General features: G+C 42.4%; 1 protein-coding gene across 4 annotated transcripts in view; it reads right to left on the reverse strand.

Annotated features, from left to right (window-relative positions):
- FAXC (failed axon connections homolog, metaxin like GST domain containing) overlaps positions 1–22,083 on the reverse strand; it is a 73,639-nt gene that overhangs the window by 44,638 nt on the left and 6,918 nt on the right. For 3 of the 4 annotated variants that reach the window (XM_040474231.1, XM_040474229.1, XM_040474227.1), the window contains exons 2-4: positions 21,821–21,956; positions 17,321–17,401; positions 7,182–7,378 (exon numbers count right to left, since the gene is read on the reverse strand). In XM_040474231.1, the coding sequence (XP_040330165.1) occupies positions 7,182–7,378; positions 17,321–17,401; positions 21,821–21,859 (317 nt within the window). In that variant the 5' untranslated portion in view covers positions 21,860–21,956. The remainder of the gene's footprint in view (positions 1–7,181; positions 7,379–17,320; positions 17,402–21,820; positions 21,957–22,083) is intronic. The other variant, XM_040474230.1, reaches the window with a different exon arrangement.

The raw sequence follows: 22,083 nt of genomic DNA on the forward strand, positions 1-22,083 counted from the left end.
TAGTACCTTTTTAAAAGTGCTTAGAAATCTTGTTAGAAAGCTTTGGGTACTTCTTGTTAGAAAGCTTTGGGTACTTCTTTTGGTAAATTTCTCAAAATAAAGTATTGAGTCAGGGAATGGATTTTGCTGAAAACAGGAAAAAGTACATTGCAATGGTAAGTAACAAATATGTACAGTCAGAGCAGTCAATGGATCCTTTGACATAAAAGAATCTCACATTTACTCTAGTACACTCTTTATAAAACATGAAAACTAAATGCTTTCCTATTTGTTCTTCTTTTTACACCTGCAGTTATTAAGGTATACATTCTCACATTCCATTAGAATAACTCAGCACTGTGATTCTAATTGTACTAGATTGAAATGCAATAAAAGGGCTATGGCATCCTTGATTATTTTGCAAGTCCATGATCTGAGAATAAAAGTAAATTATCCCAAAAAGTGTGACCAGGTAATAGCATCCAGGAAGCATCTAAAGAGTAAAAATGAGGAATATGGTGGCTCTACACTGACGGGTTGATCTGGAAAAAAAAAAAAAAAAAAAAAAAAGTACCTTCTTTGTAGACAAATTACACAGGTTTTATGATAAGCATAACTGGTCCTGAAGGATGAGCAGAAGCTCACCAGGCAGAGCAGAGGGAGAGGAGAGAAGGAGTGTGTGTGAAGAGCACTGGCCAGGGGATACAGGAGGCCTGGGGAAGCCTGTAAGAGTAGAGGCTGGAAGGGTGGGCCAGGACCAGATACGGACAGGCCTGAGGCAAGGGGTGCTGAACTTTATTTTGGAAGCAAAGTTTATCCACCGAAAATTTTAAGCAGATAAGAAACGTAATCGGTGTGTCGATGGAAGTGGAGAAACCACCGGTAGGAAGGCTGCTTAGAAGACTATGGCAAGACCCAAGAACTAGACCAATGGCAGGGGTGGTGGGCGGGTGTGCGGGGTGTACAGGGAATGCAGAGGAGAAACCCTGAGATATGAGAAAAAGAGTCTGTTGACCAATGGATTAGGTAAAAGGAGAGATTAGGTATTTTCTCTCAGGCTGATGGTTTGAGACGATGATAATGCCATTAACCTTTATAGGCAGGCACGCATCAGGTACAGATTTAGGTGATGAAAGATGCATTAAGCTGTTGCATTTGAAGGTCCCATGGAACCCCCAAGTGAGAATATCCAGAGGTTGAGAACTCAGGAGACAGGTTAGGATTCAAGATAGAGAATTTGTGGGTGAGGGCATATCAGTGAGAGTTCTAAAGCCGTCAGAGGAAAATGGGTCACCTAAGGAAGTTTCTAGGGTAAGGAGTGGTAATAGGGCATCCACAGTTCAAGGACCAAGACAGAAGGTGAAAACGCCAGGCTGGAAAAACGCCAGCTTGGTAAGAAGTAGAGACACTGCTTTCTTGGAGATGGAGAGAAGGGAAGTGTCGCAAGACGTGAGGGGCTGCAGAGAGGTTCAGAGTTCCTGCCTAGTGACTTCACTTTCCTCCATAGAGCAGAAAATGGGGGCATGGGCACAGGATGAGGATGCAGCAATGGAGAGAGAGCTTTGGATGACTACTGGGTTCGAGTAGCAGATGGGGTTGGAAGAGGCAGCCGTTCTAGGTCACACAGCTAAGCTGGTAGGAAACCCTACCAATGCAATGGTGTAAGGTTCTCTTCCTGCCTTAGCGTGTTGAATGCAGGGCACAGTAAAAGGAACAATGGGTTGATCTGGAAGTCTATAGCTAGAGGTAACCTGAGAAACTGGTCTTCCTCTGTTCTCTTTCCCACCCTGCTCTTGGTTTCTTTCCTCATTCACTTCCTGTGCCCAATACTGTAGGCCAGTGTCAGGGAAGAGAAGCAGAGGGCCAGGCAGGCTCTATAAGGGTCAACCCCTGTGAAGTGGGTACAAACTTTGAATACCAAAGAAAATGGGTAACTCACGGATTCCTGAATCAATCACTGCAGGCAACAGACCTCATTTACACATACTTCCATGTCATTACAACCAAGAATCCACCTCCTCCCATAACCAAGCTTCTGGCAAACTATTGACACTTGACGGAAACCACTCTCCTTCAAATCAACGATACCTCCTTCTTGCAAAATCCAAATAAAGACTCTTTCTATATTTATCTTTCTTGAGCTTTCTGCAACATCTGGCACTATCGGTGTCTTTCATAGAAGAGCCCTCCCTCAGCTTACGTCGGTCTCTACTGCGTTTCCTGCCCCCTCGTGCATATTCCTGAGATTTTCATCGCTATTCCTCCTACCTCTTACTCCACACTTGTGGGGTGATCTAATTCACACCCTGATTTCAAACTGATGACTCCCAAACCCATACCCAGCCCAGACCTTTGTCCTGACACCCAGGGATCCATGTGAGGCGTCCTCAGGAGCTGCAAACCCACATTTCCAAAATCAGACTCATCAGCTTCCTTCCCTTCAAATCTGCTTCTCCTCGCCCAAACCTGAAAGAATCCCAGGTGTTGTTCCTCACTGCTCTCTGTCCCTCACTCCTGACAGCCAGTCCCCCCTGTGAATTTGCCCTTTTCTCCAACTCAATTAGCACATCATTCAGCCCTTCAGGAACCCAATTGCCCCAAGGCAGCCACAGTGAGCTCCTAAAACACAAATCTAGTCATATCAGGCTGCTTCTCAGAGTCCTTCATGAACTCCCCATTCCTGAGCTTGCACACCAGCCCTGCTCCCACAGTCTGACCCAGGCCTGGTCTGGCCATTCTCTGGCCTCATCCTGTTGCGGATGCTGCTACTCTGCCTGGATATCCTAATCTTCCCCTGCCACCCAGCCCCTTCACCCACCACTCTGACTGTCCCTAGCTTCTGTTGTGACACCGTGTCCTCTGGGAAGCCTTCCCCTCATCACTCCAGCAGGTGCTGGCTGCCTTTCCTCAGTTCTTCAAATTCTACCCCAGCACCAACCATTAGGATGGCTCAACGTCTCCCCCAGCCTAAGAGTCACCTGAGGACAGAGATAGCATCTGATCACCTTGCTTTCCCCACCACCCCCTCCAGCATGGAGCCCGGCCACAAGTAGTCATTCATTAAGTTTACTGAAAGAATGAACTATTGATTGAAATGTAAAAAAGCTTCACTTCTGAGCCAGCTACTGCCAAGTAGTGTTTCTATGGGGTGACAATATTTAAACAGAAAGATGGAAAAAGAGAAATACCTTTGAAGAATGAAGAAGGGGCTGACATGTTCCCTTCTGAGGTCTGCGTCACTCTCTACTGGGAAGAAGCCCACTGCACAAGGATTCATGAATCATTAACAGGAGAGGGCAGGGAGGGCCAATGTGGAAACTAGACTAGGCTGAACAATTAAAATAATTCATCATTCTGAGAACCTCTTTCAGGAAGTTGATACTCATTTTCTTTATCGCAACTGATATATCTGATCTCTTCTGCAAAATGGGGTCAAGGTTTCTTTTGAAGATTGATTAGCTTAGTTGGAACAGAAGAATAAACACTGTTCAACACTTTTTAAAGGAGCTCAAGAGGCCAGGAAAGAAGAACTGACCCTGCTGTTTCCATGAAGATATCTCTCGTTATAACCTAACATGAGGCCTTGCCCATAGCAGAGACGATATTAACCTGTGGGAAACTACACACCATGGCAAACTACCGTTTGATGAGTCTTTGCATGTGCCCTTCCTGACCATGAGGATGCCTTTCTCCATGTCCTGCTACATCCCTGTCATCTTTTGCTTGTCTTCTGCATGCATGAGGGTGCAGGAGCATACGACCGGCTTCTGTGGTTTCACCGAGTTGCATAGGCACTAGACTCTAAGCCCCTCCAAACAGGACCTCTCGCTACATCTAAAATGGGGGTAAGGGGAACAGGGAAGAGGGGGACACATCAACCCAGTTGTAATCAGAGAGAGAGACTCCTGGCTTTTAGACAAGATCTCGGGTAAGTCATTTTCGTAAGGATCCTACCTCCCCCAATCAGTGAAACTATACCAAAAGCCAAACTCAGAATTTAAAAATCATGGCCAACCTAGAAGAAAAACTGAAATCCCTGTTCTAATGCCTCTATTTTAATGGGTCAAAGTGGGATGACTAGATGGCTTGACCACAGTGCCCTGCACACTTCCCTGTGGGTCTGGAAGACTCTTAACACACTAGTGTCTCATACAAAAGCAGCTGCACTGTCTGTTACCAAAACTCAATGCCATTCCACTGATTTGACCACGTGTCTCTCATGCTTCCCTTTATACCAACTTCCTTGCGTTGGATCTAACGTAAGCATCCAGTGGAAGGAAGAGGATAAAAACCTGTCTTCTTCATGTCCAGTAATAGTTTTATAATGCAAGTTGGACATGCTTGTATGGATTTCAAGTGCAAGAAAGCCCACTTTTATAGCAGAGTGTGCTTACTTGAGCAACGCTGAAGCAGAGCCTCGGAATTATGTGATGGTATTTACATAACAATGCCAGCTTGCCCTTGTCTTTGCTTTTCAGAACATCATACCTGGAGTACTTTCATAGTTTCAGACCAAAATAAACGTATCTGAAAACTTCAGATAGTTTGAATCAATTGGGTCAAACAATTGATTTCCTCCCCTCCACCGCTGTAAATACAGATACAGCCTTGGAGCTTGCTGAGTGTCAGGATTTATCAAGTTCTCATGAAAAGCTCATACTTGCAGTATTGTCCTACATACTATGGGCCATTCCTTAGGCCGGCCCTGGTTTCTACAGGTGCACATCTTGTGTGTGGCCCTCAGACAAGACAGGGGAAGGAGAGGAGCCTGAGGAAGAATGTCCACAGACTCTCTGCCTCAGGCATGTTCTTACCGGAGCGACAGGGGTCTCTTCTCCATTGGGATTTAGAGCTCACGGGAAAGCCCATTCGAGGTCTCCTCAAGGCGAGAACATGGCTAAAGGTTAAGAGACCTTATGAAACAGAGGAAGGCTTGTTTTTCCTTCTGCTGCTAGGGACCAAAGGGGATTGAAGGAATTAGGCATTTGTCTTTGCAAGTTCACTGGATATTTGTATCTCAGTCAAGACCTGACCTTCCACCTTCACTATTTCTTCCTCAAATTAACCTTTGAGGAGGCACACAGGAGAAATAGTAGCTAACCTCCTCCCCTCCCCCCAAAAAAAAACATACACTGTAATTAAAGAGTGGATTAGAAAAGCAAAAGTATCCTTAGAAGAGTCTACGTATGACCTAAGCAACTCCCCAAGCACTTGGGTGTTTATGGTCCATAAAATTCAGATTCGTCCCACCAGGGTACCACCTCCCAGCCCACACCCAACCCTCCCCTACCGAGAGCTGCCTCCCGTCAAGTATTAGCTGGCGCCTGTGCAGGGAGAGAAGGGGAGGGAAGAGCAGAAGGTGAACTTCTACCGGGGAGCAAACATATAAAACATCTGCACACCCAGAGCAAAAAGCAGTAACAGGTGGTACTTGGGAATCGCGCTGGATCAAAGCCTTTCTAACTGGAATATACACTTTATGAACCACTACAAAAATCAAACGGTTGTAGCAAAAAGTACCAATAAAAATGTAAGGTGACTTTCAGCCTCTTTTCAGGCAGCTCACAAAGCGACAGCTCTCCGCATTAATGGGACGTCAATCAAATGAGATGCTCTGGGGGCTGCATCAAAAGAGGGTACAGAGGGTCAGGGTGGCCCTGTGCTGTTTCTTCATTTCCCTCAACTGCTGCAAAGTGGGGACCAGAACCTGGCAAGCAAGTGACACGGGCTCTGTGCCACAGGCTTTTCCCTGAGGCTAAGCACATCGCATGCAGTCATCCATTTGGCCCATCCTGCAACCCCTGCACTCTTTAAGAGGGGAAGTCCAACGGTTCTTCACAGGTTTCAAAAGGAAAACACCTGGGTTCATTCCGGGAGAGGAGTCTATGATGACTTCCCTGCTAATCGGCACCCCTGCCTCCACTCTCTGCCTGGTTCCCCCTTGCTCCCACCCCTTTCACCTCCACAGGAGAGGGGGAAGAGAAGTGGTTGTTTCGGGTCTGCCCTGGAATCAACCGGGCAGGAACTGCAAGCAGAAAGAGGAAAAGAGAAGTAGAGAGTCACTTAAAATCCAAGACAGGGGACAGCAAGTTTCCATTTAGAAGGAGAGCTGAATTGATGAAATAGGAAGGTAATGGGGAAGAACTTCTCTAATCAGCTCCACGCTGAGTGTCTCTCTCAGTGGAGGACGTAAAAACTACTGCGTGAGCAAGTGACCCAGGAGTAACAATTAATGCCCAAAAAAAGTGGGCTTCATGATTCTTAATTAAACCTTTGGAACAAGGTAAGTTTACAGAAATCAGAGAGAAAACTTCTCTTATCCACTGGAGTGTACAGAAAGGTACAAAACTCCAGAAAATGGATGAAGGGAAAAGAAAAAAAAAACCCGCATGACCATGACTTTGTAAACCAAGAGGAACCGCATCTATTTCACTCACGTGTCATAGCCAGCACAATGCCACATGCAGAACACAGACAACTCATCAACACAGACAAGGAAGACAACCTAGGAGCCAGCCAGTCGGGGCAAAGACACCCAGAGAGCAGTACTGCAGTTTATTTCTGGAACACGAGAGAAGCTCTTGTCGTCTCAGGAAAACTGGCAATAATTTTACAAAGCTTGAATAATTTACTTCACCTGAGACTTCTATCCTGACTTAGTTTTCTGTTCCCTCCTCTGGGTATCTGATGTAACTTTGTTTTAATTCGGCAGTCTGTGGTAGTAAAGGGCAGAATCCATTGAAATCCCTTCCTCACCTCAGTGAGATCAGGGGTCAGCAAACCACAGCTAGGAAGATTTTACGTTTTTAAATAGTGGGGGGGGGGGGGGTCCAAAAGAATAACATTTTGTATTAAATGAAATTTCAAATGTCAGTGTTTTCACTGCTTTAGCGAAACAGAGTCACGTTCGTCATTTCCACGTCGTCCATGACTTGCATTACAGTGACAGAGTTTAAGCAGCTGCAATAGAGCCACGGCCTGCTCAGCCTAAAAGAGGTGCTAGCTGGGCCTCTACAGAAAATGTCTACCCCTGGTCTAGAGACCTAGACACTTAATGGTCACAGCTTTGACCCCAAGTCAGTCAGAATGTAGAGAACTTTGAAAAGGCTGGGGAGTATCTGAGAAGTGCAACAGAACCTGGGCTTCCTCCAAAGGCTGGGGACAGGCCCTGGGCTCTCACCCAGCACGCCCGGGGGACTCACCAGTAGAAGTGCTCCTCCACCATCTTGGTCACTGCTCTGGAGATGGCTCTTTCATGAGGGCCAAGGTTTTTGTTTAAATTCACTCCAAGTTTCTCTTCCAGAAAGTCAATTATGAATTCTGTGCCAGAAACTTTCTCATGATTATATTCAATCCAAGGCATTTTCCCTTGAGCAGAGAGTTTTCCACCAAAATAATTCTGGGCAGAGTAAATTTGAAAAAGAGAAAAGCAATGTTTTGTTTAAATTTCACTGTATGATTAACAGAAACAAACATTCCAACCCTATATTGGTTGGAATATATATTGGTCTAGTGATTAGACCGTTTAAGTAAATGAACTCAGCACATAAACTCTTTAAGGCAATAAATAAGTTACTCTTGGAGGAAAAAAAAAAAAAAAGGATTTACCTCACATGAAGATACTACTTTACTCCCACAGATTTTATCCAGGGCTCTGGTATATTGTTACAAAAAAGACCAGAGAGCAGAGGTAGTGTTGAAATGATCCTGGTAACAGTTGTCCAGTTACAATGCATGAACAATCCACAAATGCCAAAACGAGTAAATAAACCATAATGAGGCTGGCACTGACCAGGCTGGTAACCAAAGACCTCATCTGAAACCCAGCAGCTCAGGCCTGAATAATGCTTAATACCACTACACTGCAAACAAGTGGTCCCAGAAATTATAACACTTGGGTATATCAATGTGTATCCAATTTACTTGACTCAACTCCTGTGTGGGTTAAAATGTAGATTCCTGGGTCCCAGCCCAGACCTCTGCAGCAGAATCCTGGGAATGGGGCCCAGAAATCTGTGTTTGTGATAAGGTCCCCTTTGATTCACACCCATGCTAGAATCTTACAGCATCTGGCAGGATGTAGTCCCAGATAGGGGTGGAGTGGGGGGGGGGGGGGAAGGTCATACACTTGATGAACACTGGGAATTACAGTGACATTTGCTGCCCGCCATATAAAACGTCAAGATCTTAACCATGCTGGTGGAGAGGATTCTGTGGTAATGATGGCATTTATTCTATCAGTTTTGTCAGTAAATCTGGGTCATTTAAGACCTCAAAGTTAATTTTTATTTTATTTTTTTTAATTTTTTTTCAACGTTTATTTTTATTTTGGGGATAGAGAGAGACAGAGCATGAACGGGGGAGGGGCAGAGAGAGAGGGAGACACAGAATGGGAAACAGGCTCCAGGCTCTGAGCCATCAGCCCAGAGCCCGACGCGGGGCTCGAACCCACGGACCGCGAGATCGTGACCTGGCTGAAGTCGGACGCCCAACCGACTGCGCCACCCAGGCGCCCCTCAAAGTTAATTTTTAAAACTGAATCAATTTTTTGGTTGTCTACACAGTCTAAATTAATCAGATTATTACAAACTCTTCCTCATACTTCATGCAAGTCGATAGTTCAGATACTATTGGCTAATAGCAATGTTAGCTCCTGCAGAGGAACAGAACTCTCAAACCACTGTGCGTGGGAAAGTAAAGTGCTATAACCACTTTGAAACCATTTGACAATTTCTTTAGAAGTTAAATATACACCGGCCATATGATCTAGCCATGTCACTCCTAGGTAGTTACCCAAAAGAAAAGAAAGCATATACCCATGCAAATGGGTGTACATAAATGTTCATAGAAGGTTGATTTGTACTTCAAAACAAAAACAAAAACCAGAAATGCCCTTGAGAAGTACATGAATAAACAAATTCTGGTATATTCTTACAATGGAATATCACTCAGCAATGAAGAGGAATGAACTATTGATACACTCAATAACACAGATGAATCTCAAAACAATGTTGCTACGTGAGATAAACCAGACACAGAAAGAGTACTTGCTGTAGGATTCCACTCATATAAAACAAACCCCAAATAAAATAAACTCATCTATAGTGACAGAAAGCCAACCTATATTTGCTAGGGATGATGGGAGACAGGCAGGGACAGGATTACAAAGGAGCACAGAAATCTGGGGGGTAAGGGATACTTGCTATCCTGACTATAGTGATGTTCACTTGAGTATTTACATGTCAAGATTTACCAAGTTATACATTTTAAATACGGGCAACTTATTACATGTCCATTATATCTCAATAAAGCTTTTTCTTTAAAAAGACAGCATGAGATAAATTTTAAATGTATCAACCCTCTACATCTTTAAACTTTTCTCTGAAATAGAGATCAGCAAACGTTTTCTGTGAAAGACCAGCCAGTACATTTCAGGCAGGCCATGGGGGCCTCTGTCACAACTCAACTTCACAGTTGTAGCATAAAAGCAGACACAAACAATATAGATACGAACGAGCGTGGCAGTAAAGGGTTGTTTGGGGGCAGTGAAGTTTTCATTTCCTTTTTGACTTTTTTCAACTACTTAAAAATATACAAGTCCTTCCTAGTTCACAGGCCCGATTTGATCCACAAACCTATAGCCTGCTGACCTCTGCTCAAGGGGTATCCAGTAACCCTCATCGCATCCTCGAGAAACAAAATAATCTTAAATTACCATTTGCATCAAGCCCTGGACAAGTAGATACCTCCTTGCAAAGATGACAGAAAACTCTGCCAGGGCCCCACTCAAGAAGACACCTAGTCAAATCCTCCTTTTGGGCTCAAAACCAAAATTTACTGAGAAATGAAAAAACTACTGTTTTTTGTGGGAAACCATTGGGTTTAACAATGGTAACTATCATTCTAGTTTTCACCCAAATCACAGCAAGGTTTGCGCATGAATTTCCCCCAAAACGAAACCATATATCTCACCACAAGGGATAAAAACATAGAATGTTGCCAGTTTTCTAAGTCAAGTCTCTCTGTGTCTAGAAATTTTGCTTGCCAATTGCACGTGATATATACTAAGCATACCTGAAGACTATGTTGGCCTCCAGCAAGATAACAGGGTTACAGCTGGATATCATGGCCCTTAAAGGCAATTATCTATTTAAGCCCACAGAACTGAGCTTAGACTATGCTTGAAGATCCTGGGCTTCTCAAACCTTTGAGGTAATATCACTTTTCTGCAGAGTTGAGCAGGTACTAGTTAAATGTTGCCACTCCTGTCTTTGGTAGAGAATAATGGGGACTTTGACTGGTCCCTGTCTCTTGGTATGCTGTATCTCATTGCTTATTCTAAAGAAATTCATTCTGTGCCTAGCCTAGAAAAGGGAGTTACTGCTGTTAGCCATATGTTTTTGTTGTGATTTGGAAAACAGAACATCCTCTGGGTAAATAGAGTCTATGCCAGGGTTCACAGCTTGGCAAGCAGAAGTGGGTCCAGATGTCGCCCCTACTCCCTAGCCAGGCTCTGTTGTGCAGTGAACAACCTGCACAACAATACATGGCAACCCTAGACATTTCCCTTGATGTTGACCAGGCGAAATGTCACATGCCTCTAAAAGTTGCTATTACATCAGACATTCTCATGTGTACACTAAAGATCTAGATTTACCATATAACATAGCACCTCTTTCAGATCACCCTTGATAGCACCCATATCCTCCTAACACAGCCCCTTCAGGATTCTTGTCATTTGCAGATGGATTCTATCCTGCACACTGACACCAGAGGAAACTGCAATGCAAACAGCAGAGAGAGAAATTTCTGTGCTGCTCAAAATTATCCAGTGGTTTTACATGGGGCTATTCTAACCCTTTGCACATAGCAGCCTAGGCCTATGCCCTCTAGCTGCTGCCCACCTGCCCAGCCCCCTTGCTATCAACCCCTCCGGTTTCCTGGATTTCAAACTGCCCACACCCGTGTCAAGGTCTTTGCCACCCCTCTGACTTTGCACACTCTTTACCTTTTACAGGGATCCTTTTCCCCAACCTCTGCCAAGTCGTATCTATCCTAAAATATTTAGTTCAAATTTCACCTTGTTGGTGAACTATTTCTCCCAGGTGCAACCATCATCTCCTTTCCTCCATGCTTCTGTCATGCAGCGTACGTTCCCCTCTTCTTATAATATTACTGTTTGTACCTCTGCCTTTCCTTCTGAACCAGCCCCTCTCTGAGTATTTGGTACATTTTTATCTAGATCGCTTTTAAAAACTGGATTAGCAAAAATTAGTGGCTGACTCTTACGGAAATGAAAGTTCTAGTAGGTCATTATCATCAAAAATTTTATTTTTAGAAACAGAAAAAGCATTTGACAAAATTTAACATCGATTCATGGTAAAAAGTCTCAACAAAGTGGGTATAGAGGGAACACACCTCAACAGAATAAAGACCATATATGAAAAACACACAGCTAGCATCATAGTCAATGGTGAAAAGCTGAAAGCTTTTCCTCTAAGATCAGGAACAAGGCAAGGATGCCCACTCTTGTCACTTTTATCCAACATAGTACTGGAAATCCTAGCTGTAGCAATCAACCAAGGAAAATAAATCAAAGGCATCCAAATTGTTAAGAAATAAACTGTCACTATTTGTGGATGACATGATACTAAATATGGAAAACCCTAAAGACTCCACCAAAAACCTATTCAAATAAATTCAGTAAAGTTGCAGAATACAAAATTAATATACAGAAATCTGTTGCATCTCTATACATTAACAATGAACTAGCAGAAAGAGAAATTAAGAAAACAATCCCATTTACAATTGCATCAAAAAGAAAAAAATACCTAGGAATAAATTTAACCAAGGAGGTAAAAGACCAATACTCTGAAAACTAGAAGACACTGAGGAAAGAAACTGAAAGGCAACACAAATGAATAGAAAGATATCATCTTGCTCATTGATTAGAAGAATTAATACTGTTAAAATGTCCACTCTACCCATAGCAATCTACAGATTCAATGAAATTCCTATCAAAATACCATTAATATTTATCAAAGAACTAGAATGAATAATCCTAAAATTTGTGTAGAACCACAGAAGACTCTGAATACCAAAGCAATCTTGAGAAAGAAGAACAAAGGCATCACACTCCCTGATTTCAAACTATACTACAAAGCTACAGTAATCAAAACACTATGGGTACTGGCACAAACACAGACACATAGATCAAGATCAACAGAACAGAATAGAGAGCCCGGAAATAAAACCCATGCTTATACCGTTAATTACATGAGAAAGGAGGCAAGAATATATGAAGGAAAAAAGACAGTCTCTTCAATAAATGGCACTGGAAACCTAGAGACCTACATGCAAAAGAATGAAACTGGACAGCTTTCTTACATGATACACAAACTCAAAATAGATTAAATATCTAAATGTAAGACCTGAGACCATAAGACTTCTAAAAGAAAACACAGGCAGTAATCTCTTGGACATCAGCCTTAGCAATATTTTTCTGGATCTGTTCCCTCAGGCAAGGGAAACAAAGGCAAAAAAATAAGCAACTGAGAGTACATCAAACTAAGAAGCTTTCGCACAGCAAAGGAAACCATCAACAAAACAAAAGGGCAACCTACCGAATGGGAAAAAATATTTGCAAATGATATATCCAATAAGGAGTCATATATAAATATATAAAGAACTCCTACAATTCAACACTAAAAAAATTTTAAAAAACTGATTTTAAAAAGGTCAGAGGACCTGTACAGGCATTTTTCCAAAGAAGACGCTTACACGGCCAACAGATGCATGAAAAGATGCACAACATCACTAATCATCAGGAAAATACGAATCAAAACCACAATGAGATATGACCAGTCAGAATGGCTAGTATCAAAAAGTCAAGAAACAACAGATGTTGGCGAGAACATAGAAAAAAGGAAACCCTCATGTACTGTTGGCAGGAATGTCAATTTGTGCAACCACTATGCCAAACAGTTTGGAGGTTCCTCCAAATTAAAGACAGAACATACAATCCAGTGATTCCACTACTAGGTATTTACCCGTAGAAAACAAAAACACTAATTTGAAAAGACATAGGCTCCTCTAGGTTTACTGCAGCATTATTTACAATAGCCAAGGTATGGAAGCAACCTAAGGGTCCATCAATAGGTAAATGGATAAAGAAGATGTGGGATAGATACACCAATAGATAGATAGATAGATACATAGATAGAGAGACAGACTGAGAGACAGTGGAATATTACTCAGCCATAAAAAAGAATGAAATTTGCCCTCTGAACAACATTGATAGACCTACAGGGTATTATGCCAAGTGAAATAAATCAGACAGAAAAGACAAATACCATATCATTTCACTTATCGGTGGAATCTAAAAAACTAACCCAAACACACAAACCAGAAACAGACTCATAAAAACAGAAAACAAACTGGTGATTGCCAGGGGGAAGGGATGTAGGGGTCAGGCAAAGTAGGTAAAGGGGATTAAGAAGCACAAACTTCCAGTTCTAAAATAAATAAATCATAGTGATGAAAAGTACAGCATGGGGAATATAGTCAATAGTATTGTAGTAACTTTGTATGCTAACAGACGGTAACTACACCTACTGTGGGATTTTATGACGTGTAGAATTGTCAATCACTAGGCTGTACACCTGAAACTAACGTAACGTTGTATGTCAACTATACTCCAATAAAAATAAAAATAACAAAATACCAGCTAAAAAGAAATGTATTTTGCTTACTAGGTAAAAAAGCAGAAAATAACACTTTAGAGACACTATGATCTTACCTAATTAAAAATGAGATGAATTCTATTTTTTCAAAAAACATTTAAAAAAGAAACACAAAAATGTCTAAAGTAACTGGCAAGACTATGAGATGCAGATGATCTTTCCATGAATTTCAATTCTTCAGAATGTGGTTTTGTTACTTTTAAAATAAAAGTGCTTATTTTAAAAAGAATACTTAATTTTCTTTAACTTCCTTAAATATATTAAAGAACTCCTGGTCTGTTTTATTTAAGCAATTGGAGTCTGACTGGGCCCATTGAGGGGAGTTTCTGAAAGTAATTTTGAGAAGAAAAATGAAGAGGTAAAACCTCTGTATTATTTCTGAGCTGAAGTTTCCCCCTGTAAGTCTGCCCTGGGTGAGATTAATCTATACTTACACTACATTATTAGCAAAGCAGTGAAAACCATAGGCTTTGTGTTTAAAAGTCTGGTTCCATCATTTATTCAGTGTGACCCTGGTCCCTCTCTGAGTCTCCCTTAATCTTCCCTGGGCCTCAATTTCCTCAACTACACAATGGGGATATCAAGAATCATAGGAGTAAATGAGAAAATGCACAATGAAGTGTTTGACAAGTGCCTTCATCAGAAGTATTAACATCACCATCACCATTTGGAAATGCAGAATGTGAAACCTTAAAAGAAATCCCAAAGTCTTGGGACACTGACTTGCTACATTAGCCATGGTACCCCAACTTTTCAGCTAAATATATATCCATTACATTCACTGCACCCCTGGAGCCATCTTGAAAGGTCTCCCACTGGCTAAATTTCAGATATTTGAGAAATTCTGTGGATTATACCACATTGGAAAAAAAAGTCCATGCATCCACTGTTACGAAATAATAAGAAATATATACGTTGGTCTCTGCTCCCAGTTCTCAGAACTGAGCTCCTAAAAGCCTTATAAAAATTCATAAATGATAAAAGCACTAGGACAAGAGCTCCTAGAAGCATCTTTCGTGTTAATGAGGTGACTCTGGGTGGGCTCCTTGGATGGCTTTTAGATGGTGGCAGGTCACCACAAAAACCAAACCTTTTGATTAGAAGCCAGGAATTTTCAGCCCCACCCCCTCCTCCATCCTCTCTGGGACTGGAAATAGAGTTAATGATTGATCACATCTACGTGAGGAAGCCATAAAATCCCAAAAGCATGGGGATCAGAGAGCTTCCAGTGGGCAAAAACACCCATAGAGGGAGGGTGACCCACCCCAACTCCACAAGGACAGAAGCTTCTACACTGGGACCCTCCCACACCTCACCCTAAGTATGACTTCATCTGGCTGTTCATTTGTTGTTGTTGCTGTTGTTTTTAATGTTTGCTTATTTATTTATTTCTGAGAGAGGGAGACAGAGAATCCCACGCTGCTGGCACAGAGCCCGACGTGGGGCTTGATCTCACGAAACCCGGGATCATGATCCAAGGCGAAATCAAGAGTCAGACACTAAACAGACTCAGCCACCCAGGCACCTCAATTCATTTGTATCTTTTACTGTAGTCTTTAATAAACTGACAAACAGAAGTGTTTCCCTGAGTTCTGTAGAGGGGGAGGGATGGATATAGTCTGTGAGACTGAGCCTTTAAGGTGTGGGATCTGACAGTGCATCCAGGTAGAGTATCAGAACTGAATTAGACTGTAGGACACCCAGAGGGTGTCACAGAGAGTTGCCTGGCGTGGGGGAAGAACCTCCTCACATCTGTCAGAAGTGCCAGAAATGAAGGGTTTTATGTTAGTAGTAAAGGAGACTCACAAGAAACACACAATAGGGAACAACTGGGTTTTCCCCTGTGTAAGAAGGAAAAAACTTGAGTACTTCTCCTTACAACTATGTATTGTAGCTTTGTAAACAAAATATCCATATTTTCTTATGTTTTTATTTATTTTGAGAGAGAGAGCATGCAAGCAGGGGAGGGGCAGAGAGAGAGGGAGGAAGAGAATCCCAAGCAGGCTCCACGCTGTTGCACAGAGCCTGATGCGGGCATGACCTGAGCGGACATTGAGGTCAGATGCTTAACCAACTGAGCCACCCAGGTGCCCCAATGTCCTTATTTTTTGGAGATGCCTACTGAAGTACTAAAGAGCAAAGTGTCATGATGCCTGCAGCTTACTTTCAAATGGTTCATAAAAAATTGTTCACAAAGGTATACATATAGAGAAATAAAGCAAAAATAGGCAATAACTGGTGAATCTAGGTGAAGGTCATATGGGTACTATAGTACTATTCTTTTAGCTTGTCTTTAGAAAATTTCAAAACAGGGGCGCCTGGGTGGCGCAGTCGGTTAAGCGTCCGACTTCAGCCAGGTCACGATCTCGCGGTCCGTGAGTTCGAGCCCCGCGTCGGGCTCTGGGCTGATGGCTCAGAGCCTGGAGCCTGTTTCCGATTCTGTGTCTCCCTCTCTCTCCACCCCCGCCCCCCGTTCATGCTCTGTCTCTCTCTGTCCCAAAAATAAATAAACGTTGAAAAAAAAAAATTTAAAAAAAAAAAAAAAGAAAATTTCAAAACAAAAAGATGGTGGGGAAAACAGACAGGATCAGCAAGTAAACAGAACCATCAAAAGTTAGGGCTGAAAGCCAAAGCAGAGAGTTCCTAAGGAGCCACTTTCTTTCTTTTTCTTTCTCCTATTTAAAAAGAATCATTGTGTGAAATACATGCTTCCTCTACAACCAGTTATGGCAAATGATGCAGGTGTCCTTATCCATGTCCAGAGAAATGTATGGAAGGGAGACCAAAGTATCAGTGATGGTAACCTCCAGCTAGTAGGATGGCAGGTGACTTTCATTTTCCACTTACACTTTTGTGTAAGTATTGTTTGAAATTCTTATCAGGACTATATGGCATCTACGTGTAATCAGAACGACACCAGTAAAGCTATTTTCATTTTAGAAAAAAAAAAAAAATTATCCATATCTGCAGGACCCCAATATGAATCTGTAATTATTACAAAATGAAAAGTTTTTGAAATTAACCTACCAATATTTATAGCCTGATTTTTAAAAGATAATAACTTGTGGCCAATAGATCAGGCTTTAAAAAAAAAAAAAAGGCCTTGTGAGTTCCTACTAATGGTCATCAAATATTTATTCCAGTCCCTCTTAGGTTACAAAATAAAGAAGCTTCAACTATAAAGTTGTGCTCTTAGGAATATGGCATTTTAACCTTTTTTTTCTTTTTTTTAAGGCACAGCGCAAAGAAGGGGCAGAGAGTAGAGCTCTCTGGATCTCTGACAAAATGCCTCTGCACAGACGAGTCCAGGCGCTGAGCCCTCCAGCACCTCCCAGGCACCACTTACATGAGCACAAACCCTCACTGATGGCACACAGGTCCCCAGGCACCTGGGACAGGCACGGAGCATCCCTTTCTAAACCACAGAACCATTTTTCTGTTACCTAAATCTCCGCCCAATCTGACCATCCCTTCCATTTATTTTCCATAGAGACCTCACAGAAGAAAAAGCACACCTACACCTTTCTTTAAAAGAAAAAAAATTATACACACACACACACACACAGGAAATAATAATTTTGCAAGGGGTAAGCGGTCACCTCCTCAAAGGTCTCTGTAACAGCTTCAGGCTTCATGGTGAGATGTGTGCCTGCTGCTCCAGACACACTAACTAAAAGCAGCTGCAACACGAACAAAGGTAGTTAGGCTACTGGTAAGGACAGGGCCACAGCAGTCAGTACTTGCAGGCGTGAAGACAAGAAGGGAAAGGGAGCACGCCCTGGCAGCTGCCACAGCCCCGCAAACAGCAGAACTGCTTCATCAACGGTGGGGGCGGGGAGGGGGCGCGCAAGAGACCCAGGAGCCACGAGACGCTACCGAGCACAACGTTTGGTATTGGCACCCTGACTGCCCCAAAGCTGCCAAGGCTGATGGATATGATTTAGTCAAGAGTGATGATGGGACAGAGACAGGCAGCTGCTGGGTAGCAGTTCCTTCCTTCAGTGTGAGCCCCTCAGTGACATATGCTTTCCAGTGCCGACTGCCAACACCAAGCTGAACAGTGATCTTTGAACTCTGATCCACCGCCTTTAGATGGTTCAAGATTTGTCTGTCTTTAGTGCTATTTTATCCTCTATTCCTGCTTTGAAAGTCCTGAATGATCTCTCTGTTCCTCTCTCCAGACTCAGCCCTTGCATTCCAGTTCCCAGTCATAAAGAACCTCCTTCTGTCCCCCAAATACCACATGCCCTCCCAGGGCCCCTCACCCGAAGCCCAGGTCAGGTGCCGCTCCGACACACCCCCAGTGGGGCCGCCAAGCCAAGAGGATGCCCGCCTCTCATCCCAGCCCCGCCTTAGGAGAATCACTACCACCCCACCCCTTCTCTTCTGTAGAGAAACTGGCTCAGAAAGCAGAGGCCTGGGGGCGTCAGCAGTTGGAGGGGTAACGTCACTATCAGGGAAGCCAAAAGCTTGGCTCCCGCTGTTACTGGCTAAGGAGACCACCTCCTCCCAATGCTGCTACTTTGTAAGACCAGTAGGAGGCATTTGCAGGAGTGGTTTGGGGATGCCTGGGGCTCACCTCCTTACTTTTCCTACATCCCCTCAGAGGCTAAGCTTTCGCCCTTGCCCCCTACAAATTCCCAGGCAGGGAAGGTGACATCTCTGGTGAAAGGAAATCGCAAACAAAAATAGACACCTGAGGCATACAACCACTATAACAGAAGAACAACAGACTGAATAAATACAACATGACGCAGGATTATGGGGACAGACCAAACAGTTTTAATTGGCATAATAAATGTCATCTAAGGTATAAGAGAATAAGTTGTAATACAAACACAGGAGAAGTATTACGAAGAAAAATAAAAGTGGACCTCAATAGATAAATAGTATGACAGATACAAGAAGAGAACAGAGTGGTACAATGGCTCAGAAAGGTGAATTCACCCAGAAGGAAGGAGAATGAAGGAGTATGTTCAAAAATACAGAAAATAAAGGCAGAGATTCAGTATCTGGATAATAAGGCACAAGAAAGAAGGGTAGAGGTGCCTGGGCGGCTCATTCGGTGAAGCATCTCCTCCTGATCGGCTCAGGTCATGATCTATCTCACCATTCGTGAGATCGAGCCTCGTGTTACGCTCTGTGCAGACAGCATGGAACCTGCTTGGGATTCTCTCTCCTTCTCTCTCTGCCCCTCCCTTGCTCTCTCTCACACTCTCACTTTCTCTCTCTCAAATAAACTTAAAAGAAAAAAACTTACAAAAAAGAAGGGTAAAACAAATTAAAAAAGGAAGAAGAATTTGAAGAAAATTAGTAATTGCCCAGAATTAAAAAAAAAGATTAAGGACTTCAGACTAAAAGAGTTTAGAAAGGACCAAACAAGATACATAAAGACCCACACCAAGGCACATCATAGTGAAATTTAAGTATGTCAAGATTAAATGCAAATTCTAAAAGCTTCCAGAGAGAAAGAGAAAAAAGAATCAGACTGACATCATATTTTTCAATAGCAATATCAATGCAGAAAGACAAAGGAATAATACTTCTACAGCCCTGAAGGAAAAGAACTTTGAACGTATGTGTGTCAAATGTGAGGGCATAATGAAGACGTCGTCAGGCACACAGAGCCACTGGAAGTTCACTGCATAATAAGCCTCGCTGGAGGCTCAACCGGAAAATATCAAGGACTTGCTCTAATAAAAAGAAATAATCCTGGCAGAGAAGATATATGGGAAATAAGGCTGGTCAGAAACTTAGTAAGGTTTATTGCTGAAAAAGAGCCAGGATTTCCAAAATCCCAGAATGAAAACATTAGACAACACCACACTTGGGATCAGGGCTGGGAAAAGAGAGACCCAAGAGTCATGTGAACCTGTAACACACTCGTATCATCAGAGGACCAACACAGCATTTGAGAAATGGGGAGAAATAAGTAAACTCAAATTTGGATCTTCAGAGAAACCACCAGAACGACATAAATAGAATTTGCTTTAAATGACAAAGTTTTTCTTTTATCTATCCATTACAAAGCAGGAAATGAGAAAAAAAAAGTATGATAAGGAGGAAATATACTAAATAATATGTTAGAGGGGTACCTGGGTGACTCAATTGGTTACATGTCCAACTCCTGATTTTGGCTCAAGTCACGACCCTATGGCTCATGAGTTTGAACCCTGCGTTGGGCTCTGCTCTAACAGCACAGAACCTGCTTAGGATTCTCTCTCTCTCCCTCTCTCTTGCCTCTCTTTCTCTCCCTCTCTCTCTCAAAATAAATAAATAAACTTTAAGTAAGATGTTAGAAATAAGTCATAGTAAGAGAATAATTACAAGCATAAATGGAAAAACTCACTGGTTAAGGAGTCTTAGATTGGCTATAAGTAATACATTGCCCATGAAAGACAATACACAAAAAATAAAGAGGATGGGGAAGGATATCCCAAGCAATTATGAACAAAAAGAAAGGTAGAGAATCAATCTCAATATCTGATAATATAAAATTCAAGATTACAAAAAGAGGGGAGGGGCGCCTGGGTGGCTCAGTCGGTTAAGCGACCGACTTCAGCTCAGGTTATGATCTCACGGTTCGTGAGTTTGAGCCCCACATCAGGCTCTGTGCTGACAGCTCAGAGCCTAGAGCCTGCTTCAGATTCTGTGTCTCGCTCTCTCTCTGCCCCTCCCCTGCTCATGCTCTGTCTCTCTCTGTCTCAAAAATAAATAAAAACATTAAAAAGAATTTTTTTTTTAAAGGGGGGACTCAGCTGAGTGCTATATACTGGGAAAAGAAACAAGAGAGTACAAATGTGTTCTTTCATATGATGTGTACCTAAACATATAACCTCTTGCATAAAGCAAGAAGCGAGAGAATGGCAGGAAGAAAAGATAAATCAACAAATACCGTTGGATATTTTAACCCACTCCTTTTGGAAACTGCTAGAACAGGCTAAAAAAATAAGCAGAGATATACAAGATCTAAAAAATACACTAAACACACTCAAGCAAGTAAATCTAGGGAGCTCTTCACCCAAACAGAGAATATGTAATTATTTTCAACATTTATAAAAACCAGCCACACATTAGGCTAAAGCCTCAGCAAATTCCAAAGAATCACTATCACAGAGACTATCTGCTCTGATCATAAAGTTAAAAAACAATAACAAAAACCAAAGCATTAAAATATGGTATGTGGCTAGATCTTAGCTGAAAAAGAAAAAGGGAAATTTTTTCTTAAAATACATAGAATTGAATGACAACAAAAATACAACCTGTCAAATTTGTGAGACACAACTCACAGAAAAATGTATACCTTTAACTGTGTTCCTCTTTTCATTCTTTAATGCTGAAATGAGCAAATGTTTCACTGAAAGTCATCTGAACACAACATGGAGCCCCATGGAAAAGCTCTCACAAAATCCACAACTATCTCCCTGGTGGCTTGCTGGGTGCTCTGCCCCCCCAGGATTCATGAGAGACAAAATATAATGCTGTCAAACAGAAATCTAAAGGAAAAAACCACGTGGGGCAAAGGTGGGCACCCACCTTTATTAGTAGCTGCCCAAGAGGCCTATCCAAGCTTAACCAAAGCCTACTCTATGTCAGAAAAGCAATACCATGACCCTGAGCCCTACAAAAGTCCATACCCTTTGGATCCCTCATTAAATTGAATGTAAAAATCAACAGACACTAGAATCAAGTCTCTCCTAAGTATCTAGTAAGGACTGGGCCCTGCTAATGTCACACCCACCCCTTCAGCACCAAGAGCAAGTCCTTCCCACGGTGTGAGATTAGGAACTCCCCCTCTGACATGACTGTCATGAAAATAAAACATGTTTAGGGGCTGCTGGGTGGCTCAGTCGGCGGAGTGCCCGACTTCTGCTCAGGTCATGATCTCACGGTTCGTGGGTTCGAGCCCTGCCTTGGGCTCTGGGTTGACAGCTCGGAGCCTGGAGCCTGCTTTGGATTCTGCGTCTCCCTCTCTCTCTGCCCCTCCCCCTGCTCATTCTTGCTCTCTCTCTCTCTCTCTCTCTCTCTCTCAAAAAAAAAAAAAAAAATTAAATAAACTTAAAAAATTAAAAAAAAAAGATACATTTGTTCACAAGTACCTGATAGGGTAAGTCAGCCATCCTTAAGTAAGTTTCCATTTTCAAACAGAAAGGAGACAAACTGGGGACACCATTGTTAGGTCTTGCAAACTGATGCAAAATAATAGCATCTTTGGAGTCAATCTCTTGCTGTTTCCTGCCAAAACCAAAACAGAAATAAAGAACAATCCACATGTTATACATACAATTCCCTTAGTTCCTCAGAGGTCCCTGATGGGTTGTAGCTCCTCCATGAACAAGCAGATCTGTTTGTCATAGGGGCT

This window comes from Herpailurus yagouaroundi, unplaced genomic scaffold (assembly GCF_014898765.1).
Source record: "Herpailurus yagouaroundi ecotype Mexico unplaced genomic scaffold, PumYag 139, whole genome shotgun sequence".
NCBI classification, from domain to species: Eukaryota; Metazoa; Chordata; class Mammalia; order Carnivora; family Felidae; genus Herpailurus; species Herpailurus yagouaroundi.